General features: G+C 51.7%; 6 protein-coding genes across 6 annotated transcripts, besides 1 other annotated feature; 2 read left to right on the top strand and 4 right to left on the bottom strand.

Annotated features, from left to right (window-relative positions):
- Positions 1–23087: part of a sequence feature (contig 1.153 11..403022(1)) that runs on past both edges of the window.
- ANIA_08412 (protein apdA) lies at positions 157–12092 on the bottom strand (the record flags this gene model as incomplete). The annotated part of the gene is made up of 2 exons (XM_676589.1): positions 157–5189; positions 5333–12092. 2 exons carry the CDS (start codon positions 12090–12092, stop codon positions 157–159), a joined length of 11793 nt encoding a protein of 3930 aa, XP_681681.1.
- On the top strand, positions 12568–14247 carry ANIA_08411 (protein apdE; the record flags this gene model as incomplete). The annotated part of the gene is made up of 3 exons (XM_676588.1): positions 12568–13188; positions 13247–13766; positions 13829–14247. The coding sequence occupies 3 exons, from the start codon at positions 12568–12570 to the stop codon at positions 14245–14247; spliced, it is 1560 nt and encodes a 519-aa protein (XP_681680.1).
- On the bottom strand, positions 15363–17527 carry ANIA_08410 (protein apdD; the record flags this gene model as incomplete). Its single annotated transcript, XM_676587.1, has 3 exons — positions 15363–16518; positions 16586–17207; positions 17431–17527. 3 exons carry the CDS (start codon positions 17525–17527, stop codon positions 15363–15365), a joined length of 1875 nt encoding a protein of 624 aa, XP_681679.1.
- On the bottom strand, positions 17730–18890 carry ANIA_08409 (enoyl reductase apdC; the record flags this gene model as incomplete). Its single annotated transcript, XM_676586.1, has 2 exons — positions 17730–18261; positions 18421–18890. The coding sequence occupies 2 exons, from the start codon at positions 18888–18890 to the stop codon at positions 17730–17732; spliced, it is 1002 nt and encodes a 333-aa protein (XP_681678.1).
- On the top strand, positions 19257–21220 carry ANIA_08408 (protein apdB; the record flags this gene model as incomplete). Its single annotated transcript, XM_676585.1, has 6 exons — positions 19257–19468; positions 19543–19673; positions 19856–20124; positions 20211–20462; positions 20530–20797; positions 20856–21220. 6 exons carry the CDS (start codon positions 19257–19259, stop codon positions 21218–21220), a joined length of 1497 nt encoding a protein of 498 aa, XP_681677.1.
- On the bottom strand, positions 21585–21854 carry ANIA_11607 (uncharacterized protein; the record flags this gene model as incomplete). The annotated part of the gene is made up of 2 exons (XM_050612132.1): positions 21585–21600; positions 21679–21854. 2 exons carry the CDS (start codon positions 21852–21854, stop codon positions 21585–21587), a joined length of 192 nt encoding a protein of 63 aa, XP_050468084.1.

Raw genomic sequence — 23087 nt, 5'->3', positions numbered from 1 at the left:
GCAGCTACTGTAGATCAGAGCGGTGATTCAGCTAAATCTACTCGGGGATGCTGAGTTAGACATACATCATTCATAGCAGACTGGACTAATTCAACAAACCAGGGAGACAAAACATAAACAAACGAGACACAGATCAATTTAGTAAAGTATGCAAACTCAAAGAGACCCCGCTTCCCCCATATAAGGAAAACGAATAATCTCCCCTTTCATTGTCATTGCCTCCAAGTACCCTGTGATAAGTGGATCGATACCAGCTTGCAATGCGCGCTCAGTCCACTCGGCCATGGAAACCTCCTTGAAGGGGCACGCGAACAATGTCTCCATTCGGCCCTTGAAGTCCTTCATTGAGACCTTGTGCCCGCTGGAGTGGTGCCTGACTCGTGCGGCAGACTTGCTCTCCCTTGATTCAGCAGACAGAGCGTCTGCGGCGATCGTCGCAGCTACCCTGTGTACATCCTCGAAATCAAGATACCCTTCGAAGTTTTCAAAACGCGGAACACAGCGTGTGAGCTTGGAGTACTTCAGAAGAGCGTTCAGGGCATCCTCGTTTGGCGCTTCCTCACCGAACACTGCACACGGACGATGGATTGTAACAGGGAGTCCGGATGCAAGGTTGGCGACTGATTCAAGGAGCCGTTCACTGGCCCATTTGCTGGCGGTAAACCCCTCAGAGCCATCTGTATTGGGTAGGGAGGACGAAACTGAGGCTGGAGGGAGACTAGTGCTGCCGGAGAGCAAGGTCACGCGGTTGGACGAGATGAAATGGATGGGAATTCTACACAAAAGAGCGATGGCCGCCAAGAACTTTGTTGAGTCGACGTTTGAAGCGCGCAGCGAAGAGTAGTTGTTCAGGCAGTGTCCTGTGCTGCCGGCGTGGATGATGACGTCTAGGGACGATTGAAGAACTGCTATTTCGGTCTTGGTCAACCCCAGACTTGGCGTGAGGAGACTACCGGTGTAAATGCTGATCTTTTCTGACGCTGGGAGGCGAGGTATGTCCTCGGCAGGAACAGCTACGCAATGCACTCGTTCGACTAGTGGGTTGTGGAGGAGGGACTGAAGGATGTTTTTGCCGAGAAAACTGGTAGATCCGGTAAGCAAGATATCCTGACGGTCATGGGCCTTCGTTTGACGTGTTGAGAATTGGTTCTTGGCGGCATAAATGAGGTCTTGTGTCAGGGCTGTCTCAGAATCCCAATTGATCACTGTTGCATGGGACGCTTGATGATCTTCCTTTCGGCGACTGATTCGCCGCGCCATTTGGCCGAGAGTCGGAAACTGGTAGAGCTCTGCAACGGGGATAGAAACGCCAATGGATTCCTTGATAGCTCCCTGGAGTCTGACCAGTAACATGGAAGTTCCACCTCGCATAAAAAAATCCGAATCAGCGTCTAGTCGTGACGGGCCACCGGAGGCCGGGAGCACCTTCTCCCATAGCAGACGTAGCTCGCCTTCTGCGAGGCTGAGATGTCTTGCAGTATCGGTGCCTGTACCCGCCGCGCTCTCAGTGCGCTGAGTTGGCAGAGGCAGGGCCATGATAGCCTTCCTATCAACTTTCCCGTTGGCGTTGATTGGCAGGCGGTCCAGGGAAACGACTACGGATGGGAGCATGTACTGTGGCAGGGGAAGGTCTCTAGCGAGCTGCTGAAGTCTTGAGTTGTCGACGTTGTCTCCAAGAGGGACGACGTGAGCGACGAGCAATGGCGAACCCGAACCCGAACCAGAATGAACAGTTACGACGGCTTCGGACACCAGATCATTCCCAGTGGTGAGTATGCTGTTGGCAATCTCATCGAGCTCAATCCGCAAACCATTTAGTTTGACCTGATTGTCGCCGTCCATGCGGCCCATAAAAATCAGCGTGCCATCCTCCGTGAGACAACCCATATCTCCGGTTCTGTACATCTTCGTCCAACCGCGGGTAATGTCCTCTGGGCTAGCGAAGGGATCCCGAACGAATTTCGCGTCGGTCTGTTCCAGAGAATTCAGATAACCCAGTGAAACACCAGCGCCTCCGATGCAGATCTCGCCGGTGACCCCAATGGGCACTGGAGATCCGGAAGAAGCGTCCATGATATAGACCGAGTAGTTGGGCAAGGCCTTTCCAACCAGAGATCCATCGGTGGTACTCTGGTCCTTCATTTGGAGAGAGATGTCTTGGAACGTCGCAGCAGCAGTGATTTCCGTCGGACCATAGCAGTTGGTCAGCTGGAGATCAGGATGGTCCAGCTGACAAAACTGCTGAACCAACTGCCGCGAGACGACCTCGCCGCCCATGCAGGCATGTCTCCATGAGTAGGGCCTCTGGAGTTGCTCTAGGCCGAACCGAAGCAACAAGGAGTACTCCGAGGGCGTGGCAATCGTCAGCGTCACTCGTTCCTTTGCCATAATTGTGGACAGCGCAATGGGGTCTCCCCGCGCTTCCTTCGGTGCGATGACCAAAGTTCCACCATTGCCCAAAGCGCAGAAAGTCTGCACGACGGACATGTCGAATCCCAAAGAGCTCTGTTGCAAAACAACCTCCCTGCCGAGATTCAGTTTGTCGGTCTTCGCAGCAAGATGATTCACAAAGTTTTGCTGGCTAAGCAAAATGCCCTTGGGTGTGCCGGTACTGCCGCTGGTGTAGAACAGAAAAGATGCCGGATTTGATTGAGGCGCAATTGCTGGAACTTGCGCTTGGCCCGATTCACACATATCCTCAACATTTGCAAGTTTGGAGAACTTTCCAAGTTCCAGAGCAACGTCATGAGTTGAAGCGTGATACAAGACCAAGGAAGATTTGGAGCGATTGACGATGATACTCAATCGGGCCACGGGCAGTCGAGTGTCAAGGGGTGTATAGATGCATCCAACGCGCAGCAAGGCTAACATACAGGCAATGGCATCGATTGACGGATGAAGGAGAACACCAACGCTATCTCCAGCGGTAACACCTTGGCTGATTAACATCGCGGCGAGTTTCTCAACACTCCTGGTCAGCTGAGAGTAGCTCAACTCTGATTTCCCGTCCTTGATGGCAGTTTCCTCAGGGAAGGACTTCCGGATAGCGTCATATCGTTCCCATAGTGTGTTCGGCCAAGAATACTCAGCTCTAGGGCCCTTAGCGACGGCAAGGGCTTTCCCGGTTGACGGCTCAAGAGTGACTGGTAGCTGATTTACAGGAAGTGAAGGATTGTCGGACGAGGCGCGAAGGACGTCCATGTACATCTGTAGCAAGAGCTCTGTGGACTGCTCCGTGTACAGCTGTTTCTGGCTAGTTAGTTCTAACAAGCAAGTCCCCGTTGAAGTTTCCGTGATTCCGAAGCTGAGGTCGTATGGGTTCTTTGCATCGTCGGCGGCCGCAACCTCCATTGTGCCGTCTCCAAGGGGAACTTGGAGCATGGCGCCCATGCGGTAATTGACAGCAACCTGGAACAAGGGGCTGTGTTCTATGCTTCGCAAAACTTTCAAATCCTCGAGAATGAGATCAAATGGCGCCTCCGAGTTGGAGATGGCTCCTAGGATCGTGCGTTTGGTTGAGGAGACCAGATCTTGGAATGTGCTGTGCTCCCTCGTAGTGAAGCGGACCGGGAGAAGATTCAGGAAAAATCCCACGGTTCCTGAATGAGCTTCACTAGTTCGGTTTGCATCCACCACACCAATGCAAAGATCTTCTGTCTTCAGCAAGCGGCAGAGGATGCTTTGGATAACGGCTAAATGGAAGTGGAAGGGGGTGACGCCCAACGACTGACTGACAAGCCGGATGTGCGAAACAAGCTGCCGATCAATCTGGACACTGATGACATGACTATCATAACTGGTGAGCGGCTTGCGAGAGCTCGTCTGAGCCATTGGCAGCAGTGGCATGACGGAAGGTGGTGGCGAGTGCTGTTTGCGCCAGTACTCGAGTGGTCTGGTGAAGTCTCCTCGCTGGGCTGACTGAAATTGCTTCTTTGACCAGTCGATATATTCCATTTCGATCGAAGGGAGCGGTCTCAGTCGATATGCTAAGTCCAGATCTCGCAGGAAAAGGTGCCAGCTCACCCCGTCCATGACAATATGGTGGTATCCGAAGATAATGGTATGCTGCTCGGGCGACAACGAGACAACAGTGACCGCGAACGTTTCCCCTTTCTGGAGATCCCAAACTCGACTGCGCAACCGGTTATATTCTTCTCTGACTGTCTGCTCGCTTCCAGAAGGAATATGTTTGATGGAACTGTACGACGGCGAAAGGACTCCTTGCATAAGTGTTTCCTTATCTGAGTCCATAAAAAAGCATGTTTGCAAAGACTGATGATGGCAGATAGTTCTGTTAAGGGAACTGACGATTCGTGAAGCAGGAAGATTTCCTCTAACATCATAACGGACGGTAACATTGTACGTTGTTGGATCATGAAGATACTGTGTCAGAAACCATAGTCTCGACTGGGCAAAGGAGGCAGGCTCAGCGCGAATCATAGTTCGCTGAAATCCTCGGCCGAGAGGATCTGCGTCGACATCCAGAGGCACTGGAGTATTCGGTTTGATATCAGGTGTAGTGGCTTGGATACTTGGGCTGGTGTGGCTGCTTGATGACGAAGAATTTCCCCGCGAGTCATCACCTTGGCTACTTGATTCGTAGTCTCCATTAGCAGCATCGGCTTTGTCAAGAGCGTCATTATCGATAATGGTTGCATTACTGGATGGATGACTTTTTGTCTCAGGCTTCTCCGTCATGTTGGGCGCAACCGTGTCTTGCTTCTCCAGCTGAAGAGCCAGAAATTGTCTGACAGCATCCTCGCAGATCTGAGCTGTGGTATCCCCGGACAGTACCTTGAGGACTGGAACATCAATGCCAAGCTCTTTGATGAACCAGCGTCTGATTTCAATGGCCAGCAAGGAGTCACATCCCAGGTCAATAAGGGGAACGTTCAGATTGATACTATTGGCAGGGAGCTGCATCATCGATTCGAGTTTCCTTGCGAATGCCTCTTGCACGATAGGTATGACTGCTTCTCCAGAGACCGTCGACCTCAAGAGCTGTTTCACGTCTGCTGCAGCTTCCACCGTCGTAGCCGCCGGCGTTTCTTGAAGCAATGGCCGGGAGACGTAATGCGAGAACATAGGATTGTGTTCCCAAGGGGGCCGCTTAGTCGCGTTGGGTGAATCAATAAAAGGCTCTAAACCCAAGATAATTTCGTGCTGACGCGAGCTGTTATGCGGACTAGCTAGAATAGTTTGTGCCATCGCATGATGGATATCTGATTCCGACAATGGCAAAAAGAACAGCCTGCGGAGTCGTTCCTCCATTGCTTGACCCCTGCGAGCAACATAACCTACATCGGTGACTAGCCCTATGTGTAAGACGGACGCTGCCAGACCCTTCTTGCGGCGGTTGGCGGCAAGACCAGAGAGGAACATGTTTGCAGCGTGGTAGTTGGATTGGCTGCATTGCCAATGATACTCGCCAAGGAAGAGAAGAGGACGAAAAAGTCGAGAGAGTCGTCCTGGAAGATGTCGTCCAGAATCTTAGACCCGTCGACCTTGGGCGCGAGTGGATCATTGAGGGTATCAACGTCCATTTCAGAGAAGAGTCCATCCCGGAGAACCATGCACGCATTGAAGACTCCGGCAATTGGCGGCATTGACAATCTGATATTCTCAACCAGAGTACGAACAGCATTTTGGTCGGTGATATCGTTCCGGAAAACTCGAATATCGGCACCACTCCTGCGCATGTCTTGCAGCAGTTCTTCGCCGACGTTTGGATTCCGGCTCGTCAGAGCAATATTTCGAGCGCCATTGTCAATCATCCAGCGGCACAACGAAAGACCAAGGTCTCCTGTCATGCCAGCAAGCAGATAAGTGGCGCTTGATGAGAATAGCTTTCTCATGCTAAGCGGCTGAAGCGTCAATTCAACAGTGTCGACCCCTGTCCAATCAACCATCGGCAGCTTGGAGGGTGTAGCAAGGGGTAGGTCTTTGACTCGGATGCTCGGTCCAATACTCGAGGAACTTACATGGGCAAGAGCGGCAGAATATGCAGGGCCCAGAAGGCTGCCATCGAGCTGATGGAGCGTCATATTGAGCACCCTGCAGTTCCTCGAGAGACAGGCTATGAGGTTTTCAGGTAGTTCACCCGTACAGTCGATGAGGGCGTCGAAGTCCTTCGGCAGACGAGACTGGATGGCACGGCGCGAGGCTCTGGAATGGATATAAACCCAGTCACTGAAGCAGCTCGCCTTGTCAGCGGAAACGAATGAAAAGTGGCGTCCCGTTAGCAGCAGTGCTTGAGCAAAGTCGTGGCTGGGTTGATACACCAGTATTCTATTCGATGCTGGAAGGCGGTTGCAAATGTCTCTTGCGAGGAGTTGGCGGCCTGTCGCTTCAAGCATCGCGGCATCACAAGGCTGGTCCTGATCCAATGCGAAGACCATGTCGTTGGGAATGTCAGCAAGATTTGCGTTTGAGGTGGACAACGCCAGAGCCGGGAGACCGTTCTCCCTCAAGTCACCACTGCACAAGTAGCATGGTGTACCGCCACCAAACGCAAGAGGGAGAGAACGATGAATTCGGAGTCTATTGTGGCCGCGCTGAACGGGGCCGTCTACCATGCATGCACCCGGTACTAGGCGCAGAGAACCCGCAGAATCTTCCATTTTCACACACGTAGTCTCGATATCGACTGGCTTTGAGATAACTCGCCGACTAGCGTTGTAGGTCTCGTTCATTTGCGTCATCGGAAGGACCCGAGGAATAAGGCGCCGTCCGTCTTGGACTCGAATTTCTAGCTCTGCTGCCCACAGCGTATTCTCAGCCGCAGTCAAAGATCCAGTTCTCAGTTGCAGTAACATCTGAGAAAGGAGTTGTGCACATGCAATAGGATTCTCGACAGCGTCAATATCGACGAACAGGAGGTTCAGACCAGGGACCTCCGTTCTCATTGCTCGTCCAAGGCCAACTGTCATGTTGACATGCGGGTTCTGGCTTTTGGCGCTGTTAATGGCCCAGACAACATTCTTTGTCCCGCTCAAGACCTTCTGCAGAGCCAGCAGTGTCTCACTGGTCATGGTAGTGGAGAACAAAGGCTGGTCCAGCTCCTCAAGGCAAATAATGTTTTCGAATTCAGCCAGCTGATCCAGCTGTTTGGTTTGAATTCGATCCCATACCTCGACACGGCTCGTCCAGGCCGAAAGGTAGCGACGAATTTCGTGAATGACATTTGAATGGGTCCGGCCTCCAATGATCAGAACGTCAGCTGCTGGGAGTAGCGTCTTTGATAAGACCGGATCTCTGAGCATTTGTATTTTCTCATCAATGGCCTGGCTCACCATGAGTGAGAAAGAGTGCTTATATTCATCCAACATATCCGGCGCCAAACAGTCCAACCCAGAGAAGCCAGTATCGAGAAGTAGCTGGTTCCATTGCTGAGCCGATATGGCGGGTGACAGGACACGTCCGTCATCCACACCGTACCACCACCCTGGAAGACCACCCATGATGAACTGCGTCCGCAAGACATCTGGGCCAGTAATCTCCATCAGAACAAGATAGCCGCCGGGTTTGAGTAGGGCCCGAGCATTTTTCATGGTCTCTTCCAGCTTGCGTGTGGCATGGAGGACATTCGCGGCCACGATGACATCGTAACCATGCTCGTCAAATCCTTGAGCGCCAACTTCCTTTTCGACATCCAAGACCTTGAACTGGATCTTTTCTCTTGCATCTTCGAACTTCTCAGCCGCAGCTTCGAAGAACGCGGGGGAAATATCGGTGTAAGTGTAAGATCCATAGCGGCTCCCAATTCTGTCGAGGATGCTCCGGGTCGTTCCACCAGTGCCAGCGCCGATTTCCAGGATGTTTGCGTGAGGATACTTGAACGTGATCTGCTCCAGAGCGTCCGAGACAGCATTATTAATGACAGAAAAGCCATATCCTTCCATATAAAAGCGGTTGAGCATGTCATCCTGGACCATAACCTCCAGAAGTTGTGTGTCTTCACGGACAACGGAGGCCAAATTCTCTCCAACGGCGTGAATGAGTCGCATATCGACACGAGACGCATAGGGCTCGCTTACCGCGAGGATTGTTTCCCAATCATCTTCAAGCCATTCTGGCTTTGCAATGGGATGTTGTCCACTGCGCACGGAGGAGACCTGGAACCTGACGGCGTCAAACATGCGCTGGTGGTACCACTGGAACTGGGCGATCTCCTCTGCGCCGACTTCTTGAAGAAGGTTCTGCCAGTAAAACAAGGACACTCGGTCCAAAGCCTCTACCAGAGGAGTATCGTCTTCAGTTGCCCGGCTGGTCACTTCAGAAACACCCAATGAGACGTCAGGACCCCAAACCGTCTCGGAGAATAAGCATCTGTCGTTCTCCGGCTGAGGTTCTGACATGGATTTCATGGAGATTCCTTCAACCTGGATGGCAGCATGCTGGGAATCTATCTGATAGAGCTGGATATCTCCCTTCAGCAGTGTCGAGTTCGATACGGTAACGAACGCATCCGCTTCCATTTGAACCTCATCTTTTGCGCTTCTGTAAGACACATTCGGGTTTACGGCAAGTCTCTCAATGTGAATGGGCAGATAAGGGGCCCAGATCTCTCCACTGGCGGGGGATGAAAAAGCTGTGTAGACTGACTGGAACGCAACATCGAGAAACCCAGGGTTGACAACGTAGTTGTCAATCTGCATATCCTCACCCCAAGCAGCCTTGACCGATGAACAGCCGAGGGAACGCTTTCCATGCACCAGACCACGGAAAATACCCTGGTAATCCAGGCCAACGCTGTTCATTGCATCGTAGAACCTCCCCATATCTACTGGTACATTGTTCGATGGCAGCCGGGTTCTTTGCGGCAGGGCCTCGGCTGCCGGATCGCCGTAGTTGATGATGAGACGCCCTGTGCATGCTTTTACCAAAGGCTCGTTGCCCTCCGCAGAGCAAAAGTAACACGCGAAGTCTGCTTCCAGTCGATTTGTATCATTCCTCCCTTCTTTCGCGTCGATCACCCGGGCAGTGAAGGCCGTCTCGATACCTGCTTGCTCTGAAATGACCAATGCACGGCGCAGAGAAACATTCTCAATCTCGAATAAAGTGGCCGGACGACCTTCTGTCAGCTCGCGTGCTGCCTCCAGTGCCATAGCCACATACCCAGCGCCAGGAAACAAAACCTGACCTTGAAAGACGTGGCCCCTGATCCAAGGCAGTTCGCTGAGTCGCAGAACATTTCGCCATCTCCGGCTGTCATCGGAATCATCCGGTACTCGACGACCTAGTAATTCGTGTGGTGTATCCTGTCGCAGCCGATACTGGCGGGAGATACGAGATTCTTTCCAGTATAGCTTGCTGTGATCCCAACAGTAGACTGGAAGATCTTTGAGCACTTGGGGCCGCAGACGATCAGCTCCTATGAAGCCTTTGCGGTATCCACTCATGTCGACATAGTCCGGGCCAAGTCGCGACCAAACAAAACCGACCCCGCCAGAGAACGCCTCGATTTCATTGTCACCGCGGCGCATGAGTCCAGCGTAGGCCGGGATAGGTCCATAGACTGCCTTGATCGTTTGCTCCACTGGCCCTTTTAGGGCTGGATGTGGGCCCAGCTCCACGGCAACATCGAAGGGCCCTCCGTTCCAGATAGAAGTCTCCACTGCTTGGGAGAACAAAACCGGATTGCACATGTTGTCCACCCAGTACTGGTCGGCCAGGGTCGATAAATCTCCCTCTAGCAGTTGGGTGTCGCCGCGGACGCTGGATATCCACACACAGTCCTTTCGGGGCGGACTGACCTTGATCTGGCAGGCTTGCAATGACTTCAGGTATCGCTCAGCACATGGTTGCATATGATGCGAATGGTAAGCGGTGTCAGTTCGCAGGATTCGCGCAAATTTCTTTTCGGCTTCGAAAAGCTGCAGTGCCTCCTCAATGGCATCGATGTCCCCGGAAAGTGTAACGCTCTGCGGGGAGTTGCTTGCAGCTGCCGCAAGGCGACCTCTCCATTGAGGCTGCGCGCAGAACTCTTCTGCTTCGTCAAAGGACATGGCAGTAGCCATCATGCGACCGGCTTGGCCGCGCGCTCCAGCAGCGAGTTTGGCGTAGTAGCCACGGTAGTATGCAATCTTGATTGCGGCGTCAGCATTGATAATCCCAGCTGCGTATACCGCAGCAATTTCGCCTGAGGAGTGGCCCACTACAGCATCCAGTTTGATGCCCGCCGAGTGAAGCATATCCACTAGTCCTATCTGTAGAGCGGTACAGAGCGGCTGTGATAGGGCTGCTTCGCCGATGCGAGACTCGTCGGCTCCCTTCACGAGCTCATCCAACAAAGACCATGAAGGGCTGTCATGCAGTGTGGCCAATGCAGCCTGGCATCGCTCGATAGCTGCACGGAAGACATGATTCTGCTGTAGGAGAGAGAAACCCATCAAAGCCCATTGAGCACCTTGGCCAGTGAAGATACCAAGGATGCCGGGAGTTTCGGTGGGATTCAGCGGCTGGTATTTTATCCCGGCTGTCGAGCTCGTGGTTTCTTCGGACTCAGCCACGAACCGATCCATAAAGTTGAGCAATCGCTGGACGGTACCACCTGTGAAGAAGGCTTTGACTGGCAAGACACTCCGCCGAGCGTATAACGTCCACACCAGACTTTCCAGATCAATTGACGGGTCAGATCTGATCCGCTCCGCCATGTTCTTGACATTAGCAACCAGGGACGAGCTGGAATTGGCGGAGAACAATAGAGGCCCAATGAAGAGGTCGTCAGGCGTTATGGTAGCCTCCCGTACTGGACTGCTCAGCGCGTCGTATCCTTCGATGATGGCATGAGCGTTTGTCCCGCCAAATCCAAAGCTGTTGATACTAGCGCGCAGGGGCGATCTGCCAGTATCCGGCCAAGGTATCGGCACTGTTGGGATTTCAAGACGGTCACAAAATGGTATGACTCTGGGATTTGGCTCGTGAAAATGCATGTTTGGAGGGATGGTGCGATTCTTGATGGCGAGAACAGCCTTGAGGACTCCAGCAATGCCTGCACAGCCTTCTAGATGGCCAATGATCGTCTTCACAGACCCGACGTACAGCTTGCCGTCAGGTATAAGCGTATTAGAGGCTGTTCTTGTTTCAGTGGGGAAAAACGCATCGTGCACAGCGCGCGCTTCTATGGGATCTCCAGTAGCAGTGCCTGTTCCGTGGCACTCGAAGTACTGGCATCGATCCCGAATAGGGTCAAGGCCTGCATCGCGGTATGTTTGTCGAATAAGTTCCGTTTGAGATTCTGCGTTGGGCATGGTGATGCCCTTGGTACGACCGTCGGAGTTGACACCTGTGCTGCGGATGACTGCCTCGACGTGGTCGCCATCCATAATGGCTCGACTTAGCGGCTTAAGAACCAGTACACCGACCCCTTCTCCCCGAGCGTATCCATTGGCATCCTTGTCCCACATCCTCGAACATGAGTCAGGGGACAGCATATGCAGGCTCGATTCAGCGATATACATAGCCGGGTCGAAAATCAAATTTGCGCCGGCAACAATGGCGGCGGTTGCATCACCGGCGCGAAGGCCCTGAACGGCCTGATGCAGAGCAACTAGTGAGCTCGAGCAGGCCGTGTCAATAGTCACTGACGGCCCCTTGAGATTGAAAAAGTATGACAGTCGATTTGAAAGAATACTGATGGCAGTTCCGGTGGCGTTGTATGTAGGTAGCACTTCGGGATCTCGCAGCTGAATGTTGCTGAAATCTGAGTTCATCACACCCACGTGAACGGAGGTCTTGGAACCATTCATGGCTTCCAAGGAGTAGCCAGCTGCCTCAAGAGCCTCAAAGGCAGTCTCCAACAGTAGTCGCTGTTGGGGATCCATCCCTTCAGCCTCACGAGGGTTGATATTGAAGAAAGAGGCATCAAACTGACGCGGGTCTTCTGACAACAAGTACGACGTCCCGCGTACGTCTGTGCTGCCGTGATGTTCTCCATCTGGATGATAGAACCGAGCGAGGTTCAGTCTCTGGGGAGGAAAGGTCTTGCGAAGGTCGATGGGTTCTTTTAACCGGGTCCAGAGCTTTGAAGGGCTGTCTGATTGCCCAGGAAACCGACAAGCAGAGCCAACAATGGCGATCAAGTCCTGCATGTTGGGGGAGTAATGTATGTTTATGCACAGTAACGAAGAAGAGGGCGGCAAGTATCAAGTAAAACTGGGGTTTCGATGGCAGTCGCTTCGACTGCCTCGTAGCCGCCTGGTGGTAGAATGTTTCTTGAAAGGTTATACATCCAGCTGGTACCTATACTGCATCACCAAGGTATACATAGGTCATCCGCAACGCAGGAAGAGTGGGTCCTCGTATACAGCCCTAATTGCTGCGATAGATGTCGGGTCAGCCCGCCCGCCGGCGACATTGGGGCCGAAACAGCGGGATAGCGGGATATTCAGCGGGATAACGGGAAATCCAAGCGATACCCACAACGGTATCAACGGTAATCCGAGGTGCTCAGATAGCTATGAAGCATTCTCCAGAGTAAAATAAACGGGCTGCCCTTGGTTTGCGGAGAGCAGCTTGGTAGTGGCTTTCCGTATCCGCTACCTGTCACCATTATCTTCTGCAATGATGAGTCTGGCCAGCACGCTTCCGAGGGCGAGTTTCGAAACTCTCCTGCAGCATACCAACTTTATGGATGGCATAAAATTCGTTTTCTTTGCGTTTGTGGTGTATTCCTGCTTCACGATTGCAGTAGGCTGGGTCGTTTATGAATGGAAACGCAAGGCGCACGGGTGTGGCAAGATCCCCCGATACCCTCATCGTGACCCATTCTTTGGATTCGACATCGTTTTTGGTATGGCCAAGTCCCTGCGCAACGACTACTTCCTCGTCTGGCTCAATAAAGTCCATGAGAACCTGCCAAAGACCTTCTTAGTGAACTTTGTCGGTACCCGGTTCATCTACACCATTGAGCCTGAGAACATGAAGAGTATGTCTGCAATCAACTGGCAGGACTTTGCCGTCGGTCCAATGCGGCGCAATAACAAGGCGACTGCTCCGTTTGCGGACAAAGGCGTCAATACTGTTGATGGACATGAGTGGGAATTCAGTCGATTTCTGATCAAACCATTCTTCAAGCGGGAGACATTCACAGATACCAGTCGTCTAACCCTGCATGTTGACCGTGTCCTGGAACAACTGCCAGCGGACGGTGAAACAGTCAATATCCAGCCACTCATTCAACGTTGGGTAAGGGCCCCCTTTCCGTTGCTTCGAGGTGCGAATATCTAATACCGTGGTCCAAAAGTTCCTTGACGTGACCACCGCGTCTCTCTTTGGGGAGTCGATCGAGTCTCTAGTCTATCCGGAGAGAGCCCCTATATGCTGGGCCATGGTGGACGTTCTCCGGGGTCTCCGTCTGCGACTTCAGTGGTACAAATACCTCTGGCTCTTCCGCCACCAGGCATGGCTTGATGCTGTGGAAGTAGTCCATAGATATCTGAACGCACACATTGACCGAACGTACAAAGAGCTCGATGAGTATAAACGCCAAGGCAAAAACCCAGAGGCGGCCGATCGCAACGACCTGTTGTGGTATATGGCCAGCAATCTGCAGGACAAGGAAGCCCTCCGGTCCCAGATCTGCTTGATCTTTGTGCCAAACAACGATACGACCTCCATATTCATTAGCCATATCCTATGGAACCTTGCCCGTCATCCAGGGATATACGAGAAATGTCGCCAGGAGGTACTTGCGCTGGGCGACGCAGAGTTATCATTTTCGGTACTGCGGAATATGAAATATCTCAACGCTGTCCTCAACGAGAGTATGTAGCTTGTCCTCTTCCCACCTCCACATCTGTGACTATAAGGCTGACATCTATGAAAGCGCACCGTCTTTTCCCCAACGGGGTAACTCAGGTCCGGAAATGCATCAGAGATACTACCTTGCCCGTTGGAGGGGGCCCTGATGGCAAGCAACCAATTTTTGTCCGTAAGGGGGATGTCGTCCAGGTCAACAAGAATGTCATCCATCGAGATCATGATATCTGGGGCCCCGATGCAGAGGATTTCCGGCCCGAACGTTGGGAGAATTTGCGGCCCTACTGGAACTTCGTTCCCTTTGGTGGCGGGCCCCGTCGCTGCCCGGCTCAGATGCTGGTGACAGCGGAAGCCAGCTACTTCCTGGCACGGCTGATGCGCGTCTATAAGCGGATCGAAGCCAGAGATCCAAACCCTTATGTGGGAGTGATGCGCGTGGGACCTTCAAACAAGACTGGCGTGCATATTGCGCTGTTCAAGGAGTAAGAGAAGCAAATAGCTCTAGGAATTCTGGTTGTAGATAGCTTTTTTCGTAGTCGGAACTTTGCAGCAACGATGTCTTCAAAGAGGTTCCCGTTGTGAAAATACCAGCAGTGTGCCATTTCTGAATAGTTGCAAGAAGGCAATAATCGCCTACGTGGCAATGCAGACCTTGTCCGCCTTATTATGGACACTATTATTGTCAGATTTATTGCCTTAGAACACATCACAAATCTCTTGATTGTTGCCCAGAAGGCCTTGCCTCTTGTGGTGTTCATAAGAATCATCAAGAGAGCTTACTGAGCTTGCTGAGCTTCATTATCAAGATATCGTTCACAGGTATTTCCCCGCTGTTTTCTTGCAGTACGCCAGGGACAGCAGCTTACTCTTCGCAGATATAAAAGCAGACGTGTTTTTGTCAACCAGCACGATCTCATTGTCTAGAATATAGTTGACCAAGTCCAGCTTGGGGATCTAGAAGGGCAGCTCAAATCTAGCCAGGGTGCGATTCGTCCCTTGCGAGCTAGAAGTAAAGGAGTTGGAAACGCATAGAGCAATTGCGCGCCTGCATCCGACACGAGAAACATCGTCTAAGTGCTCCAACTACATACCTTCCTCCCTCAGTCATGGCACAAGAGTGGTAGTCATTCCCCTCTGTTAAGCGTTGGGTACGCATGCCTCTCAGAAACCGGCGCATTCGCAAACCGCCTTGTGCAATGGTTGATGCTGCAACTTTGCAGCCGCGTGCGAAACACTATATTGTACGTTTCATCAGGGTTGCAGCACCAACCTATGTTAGTTTGTTAGATTGGGGTCACTTTAGTGTTTATTTGGATGAGGTTTTTTGCATTAAAGGCGATAGATTGTATTCGCGATTGGGTGGGTCAGACATCTCTGCTCGGGCTGGCTTTGCGGATAGTAGATACTTCTGGTAACAGGATGAAATCAAGCAGAGAGCAAGATATAAACCAGGAAGGAAGCTATCAAAGATAACTGGGTGCAGACATCGAATAATGAGGACTCGCCTGGCACTAGAAATTCCTATCGCGGCTTATGCTTAGTTCGTGGCAAAAGGGTGAATCTTTCATATATAAATCAAAGAACTAAGCTCAATAATCAATTTACAAGGCACTTCTCTCTTGCGCTTGTACATGATTACCCAAATGTTCAGAATCAAAACCACTGGCCTGAGCTATAATTCGATCAGCTTCTTCCTGACTGCGGACGCTGTCACCATGCCATGAAACGAAGCCGTCTGGTCGAACGAGAACAAGAGAAGCCCCCCAGACTTCATGAGCATGCATTTCCCCTGGCAACTCAACAACCTCGAGAGGCAAGGCTTTCTTCCGAGCCGCTTCTCTCAGCTGCTCAGTCGACGCGTTCAGTCCTTCACCCTCCGGAAACGCAACGAGCGTGAAACCGTCACCGAACAGACGGGACACGGGCGTTCCGGTGGTCAAATACACATGAGGGGCTCGGTAGCCGGGCATGGTGCATGGTGTGTACTTTCTAGGATGAAACTCTGGCGGGGAAAGCTCTGCATCAAGAGCGCCAGGGACACAAATATTGGAAACATAGCGGTATCCCATCTCCACCCCGATGCTTTGGTTATGGCCATCATGTGTTTGGAGATAGGAGTGCATTGCTCCTCGCAATTCAGCGCCGGTCTCGTTGTTCAGCTCGATCATGTGGGCGTCGAGGCCCAGTTCGGCCGACATCTTCATCAAGTTGCCCATGTGTACCTTTGACCACTGCAGAGCCAATTCTCCGACGGGCCGGCGCTCTTTCTCATAGGAAAGAAGCGTCGCAGGTCCAGCCCAGCCTTGTATCACAGCCGCCAACTTCCAGCCTATGTCGTATCCGTCAGCGATACCAGTATTCATTCCGTAGCCTCCCGTTGGCACGGTCTGGTGGCATGCATCTCCCGCGATGAATATACGGTGCTTAGGCCCTGCGTAAGAGCGCGCAAGTGCAACGCTCGGCGTCCACGTCGAGCGAACAAGCACCTCGTCAATCCTGATGGGAAAAGGCTGGCCACCCATCCCACCTAGAAGGTCATAAACGATTTCCTCCGACGAGAGCTGAGTATGATCCACGTCGGGCCGCATGAAACGATGAACGGTCCAGGTGTCGACTTCGTCCTGTGCGATGACGGCCCCCTTGATGGACCCGCCATCACTCGCAGCATTGGGGAAAAACAAGTGCCAGAATTGGCCTTGCTTTTGGATGCGCGAGAGATCTCTTGATTTGAAGTGCACGAGTACGGCGTAGCCATGACTAACATTTAGTCAATGATCTGACTTCCTGCCTGTCGTGTCAGATATGTAGGTAGATCAGTACTTACATCGGGCCCCCGTCCAAGGGGATTTCCAGGCTCTTGCGTATAGCACTGTGGGCGCCATCGCATCCGATCACAAAGTCCGCGCTGACTTTCCACACTTCACCCGTATCCGAGTGAATGGCTTCCACTTCCACCCCATGGTCAAGTTCGCGCGCCCCTTTAACCTTCCACCCAGCACGGAAATCAATAAGCGGATTCTCCATCCCAAGCTCCTTGAGCCACGCCTCAAAGATCTCCTGCGAAACGCGCAACCACGGTTCTGACGGCATACTCCCATCATTCTGCTCTCTAATCCTCCTCCGGTACTCGTCAGGGCTCGGCAGATCCCATGCGGTGATCGCCTTGTCGGCATGCAGCCCGCTCGAAAAGAGACATGTAAACGGGTAGTGTGAGGGCACGGCGACATTGCGCAGTGCGTCTGCGATCCCTAGTCTCTGGTATATTTCCATCGACCGAGAATTCGTGAGGTCCATCTTCGGCCACTTGGTTGTCGTCAGGTTGCGCTCGAGAATCACACTGCGCACCCCGTACTTGGCTAGGGTTGTGGCCGTGATGAGGCCGACAGGGCCGCCGCCCACGATGAGGACAGTTCCTGGATTGAGGCTTTCGGTAGGCATATTTCTTTCTAGTAGATGAACTAGGTAGCTATCGGAGCGATTCTCTCCAACTATCTAAGAGGCACCCTAGCATGGCTAGTTTAAATGGTTTTGCACACCTTTCCTGTCAGTTGAGTACTTGGAAGATAGCTTGAGACAGCTGCTGTCCGTCTCCTATTCTCCGGCCCGGAATATTCACGCGCGCTGCCCCGTTTGCCCTCGGGATTTGGAGTATGGATATGTAAGACTCACGCTGCTCGGGAAATACGTTTATTGGACATTCAGCCGCATTGAGGCACATCAACTCCATCCTAGATGTAGATCTCTTGATGCTCAGAATACTCCACATGATGACAGGTGCTGTCTGAACTAGGACCTACGCAAGCGTATGCTCTGCTTGCAACGCTCCTCTTATCTTTTCTCCTTACATAGGGTTCCTACCTAATCTTTGAGTTTTTTTATGCCGAACATGAGTAGCATAATATCTCTACAAATGCGAAGTGCAAATCGTAATAACATAGAATAGCATAGCATAGCCTAGCCCTTCCTCCTTAGTGACTCGCGACCTCATACACAAGCTTCCTCCCCGAAACCTCTCCCTTCTGCAATAATTCCAATCCCCCCGGGATACCATTCCACCCGCCAGCCTTCACATCCGATGTATGCGGCCTGATCTCACCCGCATCAATCATCCTCTGGGCGATCTGGAACCAGCTCTTCGCAAACTCCAGGTCCTGCGGACACGCATCCCGTTTAAACGGCCTCTTCCACGGAATCGGCTGGTTGTACATCGTTACACTGAGCACCCAGTTCGGCTTGACACTGCGTCGTGTATGGCCCCGGATGGGGAACGGGTCGAGGCTGAGGTACCGACCGCCGGATGGTCCGATGGCTTCGTAGCAGACGGCCATCGACCGTGTGTCTGTAATGCAGTCGAGCGCGTACCAGAGGTTTCCAGAGGAGAAGTCGCGGATTTGACGCCCGCACGTTGGGGAGTGGTAGTCGAAGGCTGCGGTTGCGCCGAGGGATTTGACCAGGTTGAAATTATGGGGCGAACAGGTGGTAATCGCGGCATAGCCGGAGCTGCAGTGGTAGTTGGGTTAGTGACCTTCGAATATTCGATAGTCTGCCGTACTCCCCGTGTCTGGAGATAGGCGTCGGATCGTATGGCGTGCCTACCGCGTAAGGATCTGGATCGCAAGCGTCCCAGTCGCCGTGGACCCCCCGTAAACTAGAACATACGGCGACTTGCCAGCCTGTTCAGGCTTCATGGGCAATCTCAAACAGTGATATAGCGACATCCCTACAGTCGCCAGCCCTACACCTAACGTCGCAGCTTCATTGTAGTCCATATGCTCAGGAATCCTAAGCAGTAGATCCGCCGGCACGGCAACGTACTCTGCGAATGCACCATTATCCAGCCTATTTGGATTATTGCCGAAAACGCAGCCGCAGACTCTGTCGCCGATGCTGAAGTTGAAGTCATTGGCGTTGGAGCCTGTTGCAACGATCTTGCCTGCGAAATCGCAGCCCAGAGTTGCGCCGATGGTGGGCGACATTTCGGCTGATTTGGCGTCGAAGGGGTTCAGCGCAATACTTTTGACGCAGACGAGCAGTTCGTTATCTTGGAGGGATGGGAGGGGAGATGAGACTGCAGCAATGCGTCCTTCTGGTGTGATTTTTAGGGCGGTTTGTTGCTTGGGAGGGATCATTGTGGCCCGAATCTGAAGTAAAGATACCAAGTGAATAATGAGGAGTCCTACAATTGAATATTGATGTAGCTGCCTCCTGTTTCCTTAGTATACCAACACCTAGTCGGTCCCTTTGCTTCTCGTATCGGGAAATCGGGGAATTGCCCATGGCCCCCAACACTAGGATTTCGATTTCCCGAGTCCATCTCACCCTTTCCTGCGCATATCCACTGTGGCCGGGATAACGGCGACGTTTCGGTTTATTGCGGAGATTCACAATGACGATTAAGATCAAAGCCTCCTGGCTGAGCACCTTCGTTATAAGCATTCCCGCGTGAAGTTTTCCATCCTAGACACGTACCTATCTGGACGCCTTCTTCTCCAAAAATGGGTTTCGTTAATACTCTAACGCAGGCATCCGATCAGGAGAACCAGAGGCTGAGGGCCAGTCCTCAGGTCTTCAAGTTGTTTGTCCTAATACTATTTGTCCTGCTTGTACTCAAAATCCGCAGGCACCGAGCGAACAGAATCACCAACCAATACGGCAGGCAAATCTGCGAGCTTCATGGAGACGCCCGCGTGGCGAAGTTCGCTTTCAGGTAAGAATCTGTTGTATATCGCGGTCGATATCTCGCAGCGCATGGGCGGGATCTAGCTAAGAAATGGTCATCAGCAAGCAGCTCTCCGATCAGGGCAAGGCTCTCGCTGGAGACGAGCCGTTTATCATCCGCAATGGTCGAGCAAGAGAGCTGGTGGTGACCAAGCCAGAGCACATTTATGACTTCTACAAGGGTGATACTAAGCGTATGCCTCCCTGGCACCCTGAACCCCAGCCAGGTCCCTGAGGTTGGATGGGGTACTGATACGGGAGTTGCAGATCATCCTAAGCCACTGTATCTGAATATGGGAAATTACTTTAGCGGGTAAATCGCTCCCTTCCCTTCCGCATCTACAATAACTAGCTTGCTGTGAACACTAAGACGCAGCCTGCAGCCTCCTCGGCCATGCGGTCGGCGCATTAGCAGGAGAAAGATGGTCAATGATCCGTCGCTACTTCGACCCCGCGTTCTCGTTTCAATCAGCGCGGCAAGCGATCCCAGAGCTGAGCGCAAGCATCGACCGGTGGCTTGATGATCTGCCATTGCAAGGAACAGGAACGGGAAAAGGGTTCGCCCTGGAGATCAAGAAGCCCTGTCGTTTTTTGCCGCTCCGGCTTGCGGCGGAGTTTGTGTATGGGGAGATTTTCGATGATAAGGTAGCTCACACATCCTACCTCCTTCGATTTAAGATCATCTTTGTTTTTATGGGCCATGGGCTGATAGCTGACCTGACCGTCAATAGCTTTTCTCTGCCTTATTGGACCTAAATGTCCTCCACGAAGTCATCCTGCATGACGTGATCGCCAACAAACGTCTGGCGACAAGGCTAGGCTGTTGGTTTGACCGTGCAGCCGCCAAACGAATGGAAGAATTCCGGTCTAGATGGATGGAATTCAATCTTGGTATAATTCAGTCTGCTCGGGGGGCCTCGAAGGCATGCCCTGCCGAGCGGATATATCATGGTGTTGAAAAGGGTGATCTGAAACTCGAGGAGGTGCGTACGGCCCACCCAAAGGAAATACCCTATCCTCGATATACGGTTGACGCGTTGATACATCCAGTTCCTACACACTTTAGATGAAATTCTCTTCGCCAACGTCGACGTCAGCTCCGCAGTCCTCGGCACTCTGTTCGAGCATCTAGCTGTCAATACAGCTTTCCAGCAGAAGCTTCGAGCGGAGATTGAGACGCATATCCAGACTCGCACTCACACCCCAGACACCGATAGTGACATCGATATTAATACCGAGACCGGAAAATATCTCTCGAAACAGGATACACTTATGAACTTCGCCGTGATGGAGGCCATGCGCTTGTCGCCGGCTTTCGGTCAGTTTCTTCCTTATTTCCCCTTTACCAACAAATAATCTTGCAGCCCTCTAATAAGATTGCGACTTTGCAGCATTCTCCCTTCCTGAATGTACAGCGGTCCCCAAAGAGATCGGAGGGTATCGTGTTCCCGCAAGATGCCCTGTCGTTATAGACGCCAAACGTCTGAACGCGGATCGAGCTACCTGGGGCAAAGACGGCGATACTTATCGCCCCGAGCGGTTTCGGGATATCCCACCTTCAAAGTCCCGATACGGATTCATGCGGTTTGGTGTTGGGGCGGCGAGTGGACGATGCCTTGGGAAGCATTTGGCGGATACTTTGTTCAAATTGACCTTGATAGCAGTTATTGAACGGTACAGTCTCCACTCAGTGCATGATGGGCCAGAAGTCGAACTGAGAGAAGTGGTTGTGAGAGTATGAACCAGAAGGAATGAAATATGCCTGCTGGCCTTGATAGACAGTAAGGCTTCTTAGTTCGAGATATTATGTAGTTCTCCGGGTAGTCCGTTTGTTTTCGAAAGGATAGTACTTCTGCGGGCCTAATGCAATTTAATGAACGGTAAGAATGTCATTCTGTCTCTATTCTCAAAGAAATTTGATCCAAAGTACAATATAATGAGAGATCATCGAAGAGCCCTAAGACTCTTATGAACAATACGCAAATGCCAAAAAAAGGAGACCGAAATATCATACACCCTATCTCTGCAAATGTGTCATTCAGGGATCAGAACCATGCTGCCCAAGAATCACGTTGGTTGACGGTTATTGCGAAGTTTGCCCATTATTATTGCTCTGGGCACCTGCACTATATAGAGCAACAGCAGTCAGAACCATGTTCAACAAACGACCATCACTGAGGAAAGCAAATGGAGACGTACTGATAGATCTTTTTGCAGACAAAGTAAGCGGCCGTTCCTACGAGGGTGACTTTGACCAGACCGCCGATGCCGCCAGCACGAGGGTTGAGGCCGCGCATGTAGTTCTGGCGATAGAACCGGCGGCCTCGGCCGGCGAAAGAAGGTGCTGGGTTGTAGTAGGTGTAGTGGGGGTGCATTTTAGCTCTTTATGTGACGTTGTTGGAGAGATTTTCTTAGAGTAGGTAATGCAGTAGCTATGAGAAGAGGAAAGGGGAGCGAGAGAACTGTACAAGGTGACCAATATATCCTTCGGGTTATTGACCGAGCCCGAGCCCGAGTCCGAGTCCGAGATGAGTACATTTGACCCATTTCGCCACGTGATATTCGTTAAGTCCGAACTATCTCAATGACGTAATATCCGCCCCCAGCTTCGGCTCCCGAGCGAGAATATTCTGGGTGCCTAATTCTCTTCAAAGGGACTGATTTGGCCGCGCTCTCGCATCGTATTGGGTGAGTTGTTCTTTTTAGAACCAAGGAACTGAGAGCCTTAATTATTTCTTAATTATTGTGCAGCATTTCGTTGCTGTCTTGAACACAAATTACTTTGGTGACTGCGGGGTGAAAGCTTCTGTAGAAAGGACGAAGATGATGATGGGAAAGGGGATAGTGAATATAGACAGAGCAGTAACTGAAGATCATGGCTGCGACTGAAAATCTTAGTTGTTCAGGACACTGCTGATGAGCGATACTCAAGTTTGGGGAAAATAATATGGAGAAATTCTCTGGGTGTCAGAGTCCCATAACCCTAGGCAAGTTAGCAAACACAGCCGGAGTGAATAAAGCAGTTGGTCTGTGGTACACCCTGTTTCTCTCATTATACACTGGGTATGCCTGGGTGAATTTTGGTGACTCACCTATCAGCATCCTTAGACTCTGAGAACTACACGTTGTTCGGCTTCCGGCTTTTCACAGTAATACCATGCTTAAGAAGGAGAGTGTACAGCGTCGTTGGTATATGATTCTTTCTACGAGGCATAGTGTCTAAGAGATGCTATATTGTGTATCAACTTATACTAAGAGAGCAGTTAATGCTCTCCTCGGCTCATATCGACGGTTGCTATGTATATTTATGGCCCTTTCGATGAATAAATTACCACATTGCTCCCGAGAAAGACTGATATAGAATAATTGGTGCAAGAGGGTAAGTACATTAAACACCTTAAACAAGTCGAACCGCCAGGGTTCGTTCAGGAATGCTCATCTATTGGTCAATAGCCCATGCTTGCACTACATGGGCTACTCCTCGACCGTGAATACCAGATGAAGCATTCGTTTATGGGCCCAGGCCTATGAAACAGGACTCATACAACCGCCGAACTCTCATTTTCAGACGGCAGTTGGGGGAGGGTAAGATGGTCCTTTCACAGTAT

Source organism: Aspergillus nidulans, chromosome V (assembly GCF_000011425.1).
Source record: "Aspergillus nidulans FGSC A4 chromosome V".
NCBI lineage: Eukaryota > Fungi > Ascomycota > Eurotiomycetes > Eurotiales > Aspergillaceae > Aspergillus > Aspergillus nidulans.
Note: the sequence above shows the minus strand (reverse complement) of the source record. Positions and strands in the feature narration are given on the sequence as shown.